The 12965-nt window shown below is 60.3% G+C and overlaps 1 protein-coding gene across 1 annotated transcript; it reads right to left on the reverse strand.

Moving 5' to 3' along the window:
* Positions 1 to 387: 387 nt before the first annotated feature.
* Positions 388 to 12004, reverse strand: TBC1D25 (TBC1 domain family member 25). Its single transcript, XM_039510370.1, has 6 exons — positions 11957 to 12004; positions 10252 to 10361; positions 9507 to 9661; positions 9251 to 9375; positions 8659 to 8847; positions 388 to 8268 (listed from the first exon to the last, which is right to left on the reverse strand). The coding sequence occupies exons 1-6, from the start codon at positions 11987 to 11989 to the stop codon at positions 6874 to 6876; spliced, it is 2007 nt and encodes a 668-aa protein (XP_039366304.1). The 5' UTR covers positions 11990 to 12004; the 3' UTR covers positions 388 to 6873.
* Positions 12005 to 12965: the final 961 nt, after the last annotated feature.

Here is a 12965-nt window from a genome sequence, read left to right on the forward strand (position 1 = left end):
GTGGTGATATAGACAACCCAGCCCCCTGCTCAAACCCACTAGACCCCTCCTCCCATCCTGGCACCAGGGAGAGAACTCAGGAGTCCTGGCACCCAGCCCCCTGCTCTAACCACTAGCTCCCCCTCCCCTCGACAGTTCACAGGGATGGTGCCAGACTGGAGCGAAGGCTTCCGGCTCTCACTGGAGTAACATGATGCTCCGGGCTCCAGGGTTCTCTCCCAGGCTCTTGGAGTGGGGGCTAGAGGTGAGAGCCAGGACTCCTGGGTTCTCTCCCCAGCTCGGGGAGCAGGGGAAGGAGGGGGCTGGAAGCCAGGACTCCTGGACCCTTCCTGGGGCCTCCCTCCTCTCTCTTTTCCCTGCCCATGAACAAACCCGGCCACAACCATCCACTTTTTCCTCCTTTTATTTCCACTTTCATTCCTGTAGCACATTCACTCCAAGGCCCGAGCGGGACCCCCTTTGCCAAGCCCAGCTTTGGGCGCGGGGGTTTAGGAACATGTGGGGTCTCCGACTGTACAGAGGATATATACAGGGGATGGAACAGCAGTGCTGACTCAGAGGCCATAAACCCAGCCTGATCCAGGCCAGGTCCCCTTGCCACCCGCCCAACGCCCCGGCCGGCCGCCCTCCGCTGCGGCTTTAGCTAGATTTGGTTCCTTGGGTCGGTTAGAGAACTCAGCTGCTTGGGAGGCAGAAAGAGATCGAATCGCTGGCAGCCTGGAGGGGGAAGAGCTCCAGGCGCTTGGTCGTTAACGGGAGCAGAATCCAACTCCTCGGTCTTTCCCCCAGAGGAATCCAGAATCGCCACCGTTGGCTGGGCGGGGGGGAGCACCCAATCCCCCTTGAAAGTGACGCCTCGAGCCCCCCAAGGCAGTGTTAACTGGCTGCTCCCCCAGCCTCCCTCCCAGAATCCACTGCAGTTTTTAGAGAGTCCATAGCCAGGAGAAGTTGCTCGGTCAATTCCTGGTGCGAGGGCCACGTTTCTTTTTCAGAGGGGGCCCGGATCTCGAGAGCGCACCAGGCCTGAAAGAAGCAAAGCCTGTGAGAAGAGTCCAGCTGCCTGATTTCAGCACCACCCCGTGAGAGTCCCACCTTTGTTTCAGAACCTTTGTCCTGTTTAAACAGCCCGGCCGGGTAAATAAACTTCACAACCCAGAAGGTTGGCAAAATAAATAGAGCGGCACGAAATAAGGAAAGGCTGAACACCAACCACAACATTCACAACTCAGCCCCGCAGCTCATCTACAAAGAGATCAAACGGGCGCCTGGGTTTCAGCAGCAGAGCACGAGTGTGGACGGGGCCCCCAGCACAAAGCCAGGAAGCGGAAGACACAGTAGGCCCTACAATAACAACACTATCCCAGCACAGCGGGGCCATCGAGCAGCAAACGCCGCTGGAATTTTTGGAAACATCACTAAAGAATTTGGGGTTGATCCAGTTCAAAAATCAGTCAGATCGTTAAGGGGAGGGGGGGCTCTGAGGGGTTGGGGGGCTCACATTCTCCTGCAGTCAATGACCGCTGAGATTTCCAACTGCTAATTTAGCCCCCACGGCAAAATACCCAGAGATCTGATTTGCCAGCGCCCAGGGCGCTAGGATCTGTCTCAGATTTTAAATATTGAGATCCACAAGGATTTTTAAAGAAAAAAAAATCAACGGTTCCTTGGATTGATTTTTAAAATTGGGATTTTTGCCCAGGAATTTGCCAGCTCAGCAGGTGAAACTGACTAGGCAAAGGAGTGAAATTACCCAGGAGCCGTGGCCCCAAAGAGAAATAGCACTTCCTGGAAACCGGATCAATTCAAAATTCCTTCAGGTTTAATGATCTCAACCTTAACGAGGGGAGCAGAAAACCAGATCGGGCCTGATTCCCGCTCTGGCCGTCTCTGAGCTGACAGTCAGAGCACAAACTGTCCTCATTCTATTGACTTTGGTGGAGCAAAGCTGCGTTTCCTACTAAACACGGGGTGTTTTCCACCCCAACCCAACCTCCATTTCTCTCTGAGATGAATTTGGCAAAGTTTCCAATGGAGACGTACCAGGCTCTTAGGAAAGATGAATCCAGTGTGTGAGAAGGAACAAGATCTGGGGGAAAAGTTGGCATCTGGAGACCCACAAACCATCAGCCTGGGTTTGGGAAACGTCTCAGGATAAACCTGTCCCAGGTGCCAGAGAATATAAAGTCATCACCAGTTACAACCCAATGGATTTGGGGGAGACAGGAGTGGGTGTCAGGGTGTCTTTCAGTCACTTGGAAAACCGTCCCCGGTCGCTCCCAAGACACCCACAGCATTGGCAGCCTCCCAGCTGACTGTGCCAGCAACGGCTTCGTAGCTTTCACCCGAGCCCAGTTGATCTAGATTGAAAAGCAGCCCCGGGGATCTAAAAGAACCAGCTTTCAGGCAAAGCGCGGCTGGAGCCGGATTCGAAAATTCCCACCCGCCAGTCCTGTGTGTCATTTAAATCCAGGGAAGCAGAGAATGGACGATTGCGAGTGGCATGGAACGGAACAGAGCACCACGCCTGCCCCTGAAGCCTCGTCCGTTGGCGGAGACTCAGACAACCAACCTCCATGGAGCAAATCGGAGCTTTAAAGAAAGACTTTTTTTTTTTGGATGCATCAAAGGCAAACTTTAAAGAGCTGCAATTTCTCCCGAGAGCTGAGCACGTCGGGTGTTGAGCTCTGGGGAAAATCTAGCTCTTATTTAGACTTGGAGACCTTTAGAGACGCTGGCTCTGAGCTAAGCACCTGAATACCTTCCAGGGCCTGGGCCTGAGACGGTAGCAACCTGCCCCTCCTGACCTCTTGGGCACAAATCTTCCTCCAGGAGCAAGCACCCCCTCTGGGCGGAGCAGAGATTAATCCCCTTTGATTAGAGGCAAATCAGAATCGGGTCAGTTTCCATTCAATTCCAAAGCAGTTTCCTCTTTTCTGGACCTCAGCGTCAGTCGCAATGACAATTCTTTGCAGTTTCAGTTTCACATCCCCAATTTCCCTCTGTTTACAAAAAAAACCACCACACCCCAAAACTAGCCTCTCGTGCTGACCTGAAAGCCCAGCCTAGAGCGACCTGAGCCCTGAGGGACGGGCTGGAAGGTCTTGCCCGGCCGAACTGTATTTCGGTCTGAGGCTGAAACTGATTAGATGCAAAAATGCAATGGACTAGACGCAAGAATAGGCCCCGGATGCTCAGCTGGTGGAAATCAGCGTCATGCTGTTGACTTCCCCACTTGGGGAGCTGGTCTTTGAGCACTTTCTAACTGACAGAGGAAAACATTTTTCCTCCCTGCACCTCTCCAGATTGGGTGGTACCACAAGCAGGTTCGTGGGCAAGTCAGGGGCGTCTGCCTCATTTAAATCCAGAGCAAGGAGAGGGTGGGGAAAGACAAAATGGAAGGGGACGAGCGATCCTGCCAAGTCTTGCTCGGGAACAGATGCCAAGGGTTTGTTCGAGGGCCTGGTTTCTGGCCAGCTTTGGAAAAGAGACTCCCCGTTTCTTGGCTGGGATCAGAAGATCCTAACCTTGGCAATGAGGATGGAGGTGTTTTAAGGACACGAGTGTCCACAAGAGTCGAGTCTGACCCTCCTCCGGCGGTGAAATCCAAGAGCCCCCTGCCCGTTCAAAGGAAGCGGCACAAATCACCGGAGTTGTCAGAGACACACCGGCGGCTTCCTTGTTTCCTCACGCTGGGAGCTCCGGAGGAAGCATCCCGCTGGGGCAGGTTTGATCTAGCCCCAGAGCAGCAGGGCAGGGCTTGGTGCGTGTTTGTTCGGGGCTAAGCTATTGTGGGGCTGCCCGGGGGGCACGGGAAGGGCGGAGGAGAGTGATCGCTGCCGCCCCCCATGGGCTATCAAGGAGCACGCCACCCGCTGGGGTCAGCCCATCACACTCTCCTGCAATGGGCTGTAGGGGGAGCATGTGCTGCGTCCATTCTGCTGGACACCGCAGTCAGGCGCCTTCCCGGCGTCGGCAAGACGCTGGAGCCAACAACAGATGGGGAGGCAAACGCCCCTGGATCTGAAGGGCGATCCCCTGGGCACCCCTGTTCCCACAGAGCCTCACTGCTGCCTAGAACTGCCCACCCCTGCCCCTCGCTCCCGCTGCGAAGATCTGGAACCCGAGTTTAAGGTTCGGCCCATGCGCGATCCAGGGCAGAGCCCAAGTGGCTCCCGTCCCTGTAACTGCGTCCGACTCCCTGCCGGGACGAGGGAAGGGGCCGCGCAGCAAGGCAGAACGTGGCGTTTTCAAGCCACTGCTTTTCGGAGGTAGCCAAAGGCGAGAAGATGCCGACGCGGGTCAAATGTGAAAACCCCCCTCGAGCGCAATGAACGGAGAGCGCCGGGGAGTCAAGCCAGCCAACCCTGCTCGCAAGGAGACAAGCGGCCGAGAACTGAATGGCCTTTAGCAGGGGCCACTGACGGCTCCATCGGGCTCGGGGGCCAGTCGGGTCGCAAGACGGCTCCTGCAGCTAGTCAGTTACAGCTGGGCCAGCCAAGGGGTGTGAAACTGACCAGGGCAGGGCTGCTACAGTTGACTAGCTGTGGGCTGTAATTAAGGGGGAAGTTAATCTGGTGGGAGGGGCCAGTCCCCTCTGCCTCCGCCCCACGGCCGACAGCCCCCTGCGCATCAGCCTAGTCCATCAGCCCAGAGAAGCATCAACTGCTGCCACCGATGGTCAGTTACAACACGAGTCGTAATCAATTTCTCTCCCCAGGCACGGCCAGTTTGAGGAGGCGGGGGGGGGGGGGGGAAGATGCGTAGGAGCTCTGGGTGGGGGACAGGGGCCGCACCGGTGCAGGCTCTGGGCAGGCCAATCTCTCGGGACCTCCCACAGGCCGGATACACCCCCCCAGAGACGCCTGCCAATCCGGGCTCCGCCTGCCGGTCCCTCCGGATACAGGGCTACGTACCAACTCTCTGGCGATCCCCCAGATCACCAGAAAGATCCCCCCTGAACCAACACCGCGGGGACATCCGGTTTCTCTCCCCATCCCTACCTAGATCCTGGGGGATCTCACAACCCAGAGCGGCCCTGGGGTAGAGAACTCAGATCTGCAGAGCCCAGCGCGAGTTATCAGTGCCCTCTAGTGGCCAGGCTGCTCCCCTACAGGAACTGGAGCAGGCACGTTTCCCCTTGTTGTTGTTTGTTTTTCCAATAGGACCTAGAGAAAATCCCCTTCTCTGCTATGGCACAGCCAGCTCTCTGCTTCGTCTGCCTTAGAGGCTCTAAACCCCACGTGGCTGCATGAAGGGATTCATCTCAGACGTCATACAAAGAGCCCAGCTCTGGGACGATAGGAGGGGCAGATATCCAGAGGGGGGGAATATCCGTCGCTGTCTTGAGCCAGGCCATCCAACACATGCAGTGATGCAGGGGGTGGGTCTCTGAGCTAAGACAAGGCCAACGCAGACGGATGCTACTGAAACAAAAAGGCATCGGGGCTAGATCCCAGCTGAGCAAGCCCCGCTCAACTCCGGGCGGACGCGAAGGGGAAAGAGGATGCTCGGAAGACGTCTTCGTCTGCAGAAATTCCCAGATCGGCGCGGCTGATGCAGGCCAGGCTCCGCTGCCGAGCCTGTGTCATAGAAACGAGCGAGGCTCCGATCTCGGCAGCGTCCAGAGAAGCTCCAGACTGATGCTGGCCCGGCCGAGATCAGAACCCGCTTCTGGACAGGCCGTCAGCAGATCGCACGCCAGAGCCAACCCGCCGCAGGGACGCTAACGCAGCGCGAAGAGGCGCGATCGACGGGAATGGTTTTGTTTGCGATACCTCCACCCCGCCCCTCTCCACCGCTACGGCTCCTGCCCCAGAAGTCAATCCACATGCGAGCAGGTCTTGCCTCTATCAACAGCTGATCTCTCGTTAAAACAGGAACAGAAAGACTCAGCTGATCGAAGATCTCTGGTTAGTTTTACATCCGAGCAAATCCAAGGAGCCACTGGGGTCCGTTTGCCCAGGGAAACGGCTACCGAACGGAAGTGACAAGCCAGCAGAGATCACACGTTGTTTGATCCCCCAGCATCCCGGATTCCTGCCCTTTTGCATCATGGGAGCTGATGTCTGGTCTTCCTCCAAAGCGCGGAATAAATTCCACTCAATCTCTTCATGGGAGCAGGAAATATACCACGACTGGGCCACTTGGTTTAAAGGGGAACCAGCCAAGTTATGGGTCAGTGAAAAGCGGAACGGAAAAGCGCACGTACATCCCAGCCGTCAAGTCTTAACACTCAACGTAGCATCTGAATCTCTGGGGCGGGGAGCTGGGAGCCCTCCCCAGCTTAGGGCAGCGACGCTGTCAGAGGCTGCAGCCGCAGCGGGGAGAGAAACCAAAAACCGGATCCGCTAATGCACATAAAAGAAAAAGGCACCGGAGTCTCTGAAGGATCTTCCAAGGGGATGGATCTGCCAAAAGGATCACTGGAGTCGGAAGGGAATGGTTAGAGGGGAACCCACTGGGAAGGCCAGATCCTGGTAGGTCCATGAAGGATCTTCCAAGGAGAACATTAAATCCGGGGGGTGTTTGAAGGGGATCTAACAGGAAGGGACACCCACCCAGGAGTGGTCTCTGATGGATCTTCCAAGGAGATAGTTGAAATTAGAGAGGATGCCAATGGAAAGGGCAGATCCTGGTTGGTTCATGAAGAATGTTCCAGGGAGATCATTAGATCTGCAGGGGGATGGAGGGAGTGGGTCTCACAGGGGGGAGAGATCCCGGTTGGTCCACGAAGGATCTTCCAAGGAGACCATTAGATCCAGGGGGAACAGAGAGGATCCAGAGCAAGGAGTCCCTCCTGGCTGACCTGTGATGAGTCTCAAGGAGGCCACCGGAACGGGGAGTGGTGGGAGAGTTTTGGGGGAGGGGGAGATGTCACGAGACGGCTGGGGACTCTGCGGCCGCCTCGTCCCCCTCCTCTGAGTCCCAGACCTCGGACTGGAGGTAGTCGGCGAAGAGGGCTTTGGCCCGGTGCAGCACCTTGGCCAGATTGTGCCGGCGCACCAGGCGGTCGAAGTGCATGGCCAGCTCGTTGTAGTCCATGTTGTTCTTCATGATGTGGTCCCGGTGCTCCAGCAGGATGGCCAGGCACAGGAAGAGCATGAAGGGGTTGCCTTTGCCGAACTCCTGCGGCGGAGGCAAGCTCACCGTGGCTGGGGACGGGGCGGCGGGGAGGGGGCTGCTGGGTGAGGAGGATGGCGTGTCACCTGCCAAATCTCCCTTCTCCTCCGGCAGGCTCTCGCTCTTCTCGCTGCCGGGGAGGGGGGAGGGGGAGGAGGTGGAGTCTCGGGAGGGCGTGGGCGGGGTCAGGAGCCGGAGGGACGGGGCGGAGAAAGACTTGGTCATGGCCGGGAGCTGGAGCAAGGGGTCCTGCTCGCTGCAGAAGTCCTCCTCTTCCTCCACAGAGCGCTGGGATCTCAGCGAAGGCTCTTCCTCGGAGCTGTCCTCACGAGCGCTGTAGTACTTGAATTCTCCAAAGCTGGATTGCTTCAATAAGCTCTTCTGCTCCAGACAAGGATGGTCTCCGGGGTCCTCCAAGCAAGGCCGGTCCCCAGTCGCTTCGAAGCTACAGGTGGGCCGCAGCATGTGGCGTTGGCGGACAGGCTGGCCGCTCTCACTGAGCCTGGCCGGCGGCCCCACCAGCTCCACCTCTTTCTCCGGAGGATCCGGTGGCAAGGAGCTCCAGGTTATCTCCAGCATCCGCAAGGCGTCCTCAAAGGCAAACTCCCGTTTCAGCTCCAGCAGCAGCCAGCGGTAGCAGAAGAAGAAGTCGTCAGCACCCCGGGAGAGGAGGTAGGCGTAGAACTCAGGATCCGAGTACTGGAGGAGCAGCTTGAGGTGGGAGAACTTGAGAGACATCACCTCGCCGTCCATCTGGAAGTTGCCTTCCAGGCGCTTCATGATGCCGCAGAAGCAGATGAAGGCGTGGGCCTCGTTGTCCATGACGGCCAGGATGGGCGAGGCGATGTCGCTCATGCCCTGGCAGTAGGAGATCTGCGGGTGGGTGACGGCGTAGGTGGTCAGCAGGTCGTGAAGGGCAGTCAGGTGCGGGTTGTCCTCCGAGCCGGCGTAGTAGGGGTGGGTGCGGTCCGTGCGGAGAACGTCCTTGAGGACGTTGCTGCGGATGAAGTCCAGGTCTTCGGGGCTGGCCCGCTCCGCCCACTGGCCCTTCAGCTGGTCGTACTCCCGCGTCTTACGCTTCATGTAGTTCATGCGCTCCTGGCCCGTCAGCCCGTCCGGGTAGACGTTCAGCAGGTAGCGCCACACCACCTGGGGGGCAGAGAGAGGAGCTTCAACGCCCGGCATCTTCCCGCCACCTCTCAGCGTCCCACCACGCTGCCTCTGACCCGCCCTGCCTCTCCCAGCATCCCACCGCGACTTGGGGGGCAGAGAGGGGTCTCAGCACCAGGCATTGTCCCACATAGCCGGGCACGCTATGCCCCTTTGTGCCACGCACCCCGACATCTCTCCTCCATGTCTAAGCACCCCCTGACATCCCATCTCCACTATCCCCAATATCCCATTTCCCAGAGCTGGGGAGAGAACCCAGGAGTCCTGGCTCCAGCATCCCTGCTTTAACCAGCAGACCCCACTCCTCTCCCAGAGCCGGGGAGAGAACCCAGGGGTCCGGGCTCCCAGCCCCACTCCCCAGAGACTCACTTTGCGCAGTGAGGGCTCCACGCCGCCATGGTAGATGCGCAGCCGCAGCTCCTCGGGCCGGTTCAGCTGCCCCTCGTGGTTCAGGTAGGTGTGGAACTCGGAGTCGCTCAGCGGCGGTTTGAACGGCTTCACGTCCTCCCCGTAGGACCAGCTCAGAGCCTGCTGGACCTTCGACAGCGTCCGGCCCACCTAGGCAGAGAGACGGGGTCACTGACCGAGTCCTGCTCAGAGCAAGGCATGTCAGACGCCGGGGGCGGGCAGGATCCTCTCCACTGTATGGGGGGAAACTGAGGCACGGGAGCAGCCCGGGGAGGTCAATACAGTAGGAGACTTCATTGGACCATGATGATCCTAGCATTGGGACAACAGAGCTGGGACCAGCTACCAGGAAGAGCAGGCAGGAGAGCGGGAGTCAGGACTCCTGGGTTCTACCTCCGGCTCTGGGAGGGGAGTAGGGTCTAGTGTGTTAAAACGGTGGGGTTGGGGGGAGAGAACCAGGACTCCTGGGTTCTCTTCTGAACTCTGTTCCATCCACGTAGCTTAGGGTGCTTCCTACCTGAACCACCCTCCTCCCCGTCCCCTCTCGACCCACCTGGGAGATGATGGTCTGGGTGAAAGGCAGGGCGGCCGCCGCCAGGGACCGCTTCTCCACCAGGAGCAGATCAGTGCTGATGACATCTTTGGGGCTGATGATGTCCCAGTCCTCCAGCAGGGGGCCTGAGAGAGCAGCACATGACAGTTAGCAAGGTCTGTTCCCGGCTCTGGAAGGGCAGTGGGGTCTGGCGGTAAGAGTCCGGGAGGGTGGCAGCCAGGACTCCTGGGTCCCTAGCCCTGCCACAGTGACTCACTGTCTTCCGAAGGCTTGATGTCTACGAGGAGCTGCAGGTAGGGCTTGGAGGCGCTGGCGAAGGCCGTGGTCAGGTCCCAGTCCGACAGCAGCGACAGGTACGTCTCCTGGCCCTGCTTCTCCTGGCCCAGGTAGCTGATCCCAAAGTTCTTCTTCCTGGGTGAAGTGGAGGTGATTGGCTCCAACGCACGCAGGACAACGTCACCCCAGGCACAGCGTCTTCCCTCCCGGCACCTCTCGGGCTCCCCCGTCGGTACAGAACCCCACACTCTCTCCATCCGCCACACGGAACCTCCCACTGCTCCCTTGGGGTCTCCCATTGGCTGTGAGGACACACACCCCTTTGAAGTCCTCCATCGGCTACACAGAACCTCCCCTGCCTCGTTAGGTTTGCTGTCAGCCATGATGAAGGACCCCAACGGGAGGCATCCTCAACCATACAGAACCCCCCCACTACTCTCTAGGGGTCCTTCACCAGCCGTTCCGGCCCCCCGCCTTCCCTCCTTTCGCAGGGTCCCCCATTAGTTCTTCAGACCGAATGCGCTCATCTGTCCCCCAAATCTCCTCTTTGCTCCCAACAGCCTCAAATTCTTCACTAGCTCCGTCCTCAGTCAGGATCTAACTCCCAGGCAACCCCAGAAATAGCAGCACTGGGGAGAGAACCCAGAAGTCCTGGCTCCCATCTCCCCCCCAGTCTAACCCTCCAACGCTGGGCACAGGTCCCTGGCGGCTGGGGCGGGACTCACCCGTTGAGGTCGAAGGCGCGGATGAGGATGTGCTGGAGGACATCCAGCGAGGTGATCTGGGGATCGACGGCAAAGGTGCGGAACTCGGGCTGCAGGAACCCCTCGCGCTTCTGGGGAGACAGGACTGGAGTGAGCGCCCTCTAGTGGGGACAGGCCCCGTGCCCCATTCCCCACCCCCTGAGCCAGCCGGTCCCCCATCCTGGCGCCCAAGGGGGAGCCGGCGCCCCCTAGAGGGGAAAGGCCCTGGCTCATTCCCCACCCCCCCTGCGCTGCACAGATCCTCCCGTGTTTCGGACGGAGATCTCCGCAGACACAGGGGCAGGGCAGGGCAGTTTCCTGGCGCTCTTTCACACCGAAATCCTCTCTCCTCGCTGGCTGTGGCAGGCCTGACTTCCTGTGCGTTTCTTGCCCCTCCTTAGCAGGTGCCTCGCCCCAGATCTCCTGGCCTCCACGCAGCCACCCGGGGGGAGGCCGGGGGACGAGACGCAGGCGTCCGCTAATGCAGGAGGGGAAAGGGACACTGGGTCGCGTCCCCCGTTCTGTTCTGGCTCTGACACGGTCAGTGAAGGAAAAAGGGTTTGTCGGGGGCAGTAAGGGTGGGGCGTAGAGGGCACAAGAACAAGCAGGACGCCTGGGTTCTCTCCCTGGCTCTGGGAGGGGAGTGGGGGCTGGTGGTTAGAGCGGGGGGGGCTGGGAGCCAGCTGGTGGTTAGAGCGGGGGCTGGGAGCCAGGACTCCTGGGTTCTCTCCCAGCTCTGGGAGGGGTGGGGGCTGGTAGTTAGAGCAGGGGCTGGGAGCCAGGACTCCTGGGTTCTCTCCCAGCTCTGGGAGGTAGAGCAGGGGGCTGGGAGCCAGGACTCCTGCTGGGAGGTGGGGGCTGGTGGTTAGAGGGGGGGCTGGGAGCCAGCTGGTGGTTAGAGCGGGGCTGGGAGCCAGGACTCCTGGGTTCTCTCCCAGCTCTGGGAGGGGTGGGGCTGGTGGTTAGAGCGGGGGCTGGGAGCCAGGACTCCTGGGTTCTCTCCCCAGCTCTGGGAGGAGTGGGGGCTGGTGGTTAGAGCAGGGGCTGGGAGCCAGGACTCCTGGGTTCTCTCCCGGCTCTGGGAGGAGGGGTGTCGGAGGGGCTGGGTGGGGGAGGGGGAGACTCCCTCCTCACGCCCCGATCCCGACCCCCCTTTCCTCTCGCCAGCCCCCCGCCCTGGGCTCCCCCTGACCCCCGCCCTGTAGGGGTCCCACGCTCTGCGCCCCTCCCCGCCCCATGTGACCCCTGACCCCGCCGTGACCCCTGACCTCTCACCTTGACCCGGACCCGCACCACCTCCCGCTCCTCCTCCTCCTCCCGGGCCTCGCCCCGCCGCCGCCATCCCGGCCCCGGCCGGCTCCGCGGGGGGCGGGGGCGGAGGGGGGGAGGAGCCTCGCGCCGGACGGGACCGTTACGGCCCCGCCCCTGGAGGGGGGCGGGGGAGGCCTCGCGCCGCGGCGGGTAGAAGCCGGCTCGCGCCGGGCGGGCGGCTGACGTCAGGTGGGGATGCAGGGGGGGGGGGGGAAAGCCTCACGTGACCCCGCCGCTACTTCCGCTTCCGGCTCGGAGGCCTCAGCTCAGGCGCTGACGTCATCGCCCTCCTAAAAAGCCGAAGTGGGGAGGGGGAGAGACGGGAGCAGCCGGGCCCCTCCCCGCCGCGGGACGGGGATTCGCATCCGGGGTTAACCGGAAATAGCCGCCCGGCCACGGGAAACAACATCCGGGCTAACTGGAAATAACGCGTAACCAAGGCAACAACTGCCCGGACAAGCCCCTCACTGGGGAAACAGCGGCCCAGCCAACCGGAAATAGCCCCCCCAACCAGTGAACACATCCGGGTCAACCGGAAATAACCGCACAGCCACGGAAAACAACATCCGGACCCACCGGAAATAGACGTACACGCAGGGACAGCAACATCCGGGTTAAGCGGAAATAACCGCCCAGGCAGGGAAAACAACATCCGGGTCAACCGGAAGTAACTTCCCCCAACGGGTGAAAACAACAACATCCGCCCGCAGCTCCAGGGACTCGGCTGTTTCCTTCCCCCGGCAGCCGGAGCAGGAGCCCCAGCTCAGCGGGGAGACGCTGCGCTGCGGCCCTGGGGCCTTTTCCGCCCGCCCCTGGCCCCCAGCACGTTGCTGTCAGGCCCCTGCCTCAGTTTCCCTCCGCACTTTGAGTTGCTCCACGCGGGGGGGGGGGGGGACAAGCTGCTCTGGGAGCCCCACCCAGGGTCACCGCCAGGGGGCAGCTTGGAACTGGGCAGGGTCTGCAGGAGCTGGACAATGGACCCTGCTCCCTCTGGCAAGGCCGCCCGGTGTCACTGCTAATCCTGGCTGCGATGCCTGGATCCCAGCGCCGTGCGCGTCTGGCTCAGGTGGACTCACAGGATGAAGCTGGAGGCCAGAGGCTCAGTCGTTATAGAGTGGGACCCCTGGGGCGCGGGCTGGCCCACTGATCGGGCTCCCCTAAGGGGCTGTTTAAAAGCTGGAGCATAGAACCCGTCCTGGGGAATCCATGACACAGCACCCAGTGGCTCCTTCCCAGAGCAGTAGTTACCCTGCTCCCCGTGTTACATCTCTGACCCTTGTTCCCTTCCCTGCATTTTCATTAGCTGTCCCCCAGAATCAGGTGTTTTATGGGCTCTGTGGCCCTGCTCCTCCATTGAGGGGATGGAGCTTTCCTACAGGACAGGC

The sequence above is a fragment of the Mauremys reevesii genome, linkage group 22 (assembly GCF_016161935.1).
Source record: "Mauremys reevesii isolate NIE-2019 linkage group 22, ASM1616193v1, whole genome shotgun sequence".
Taxonomy (NCBI): Eukaryota; Metazoa; Chordata; order Testudines; family Geoemydidae; genus Mauremys; species Mauremys reevesii.

Coding starts and splice junctions, on each gene's coding strand:
- TBC1D25 (XM_039510370.1), bottom strand. CDS start 11,989: ATGTTGTTTCCCGTGGCCGGGCGGCTATTTCCG. Junction 9,662..10,251: donor CGCGCCTTCGACCTCAACGG/GTGAGTCCCGCC, acceptor CACTTCACCCAG/GAAGAAGAACTTTGGGATCA. Junction 9,376..9,506: donor CATCAAGCCTTCGGAAGACA/GTGAGTCACTGT, acceptor CTGCTCTCTCAG/GCCCCCTGCTGGAGGACTGG.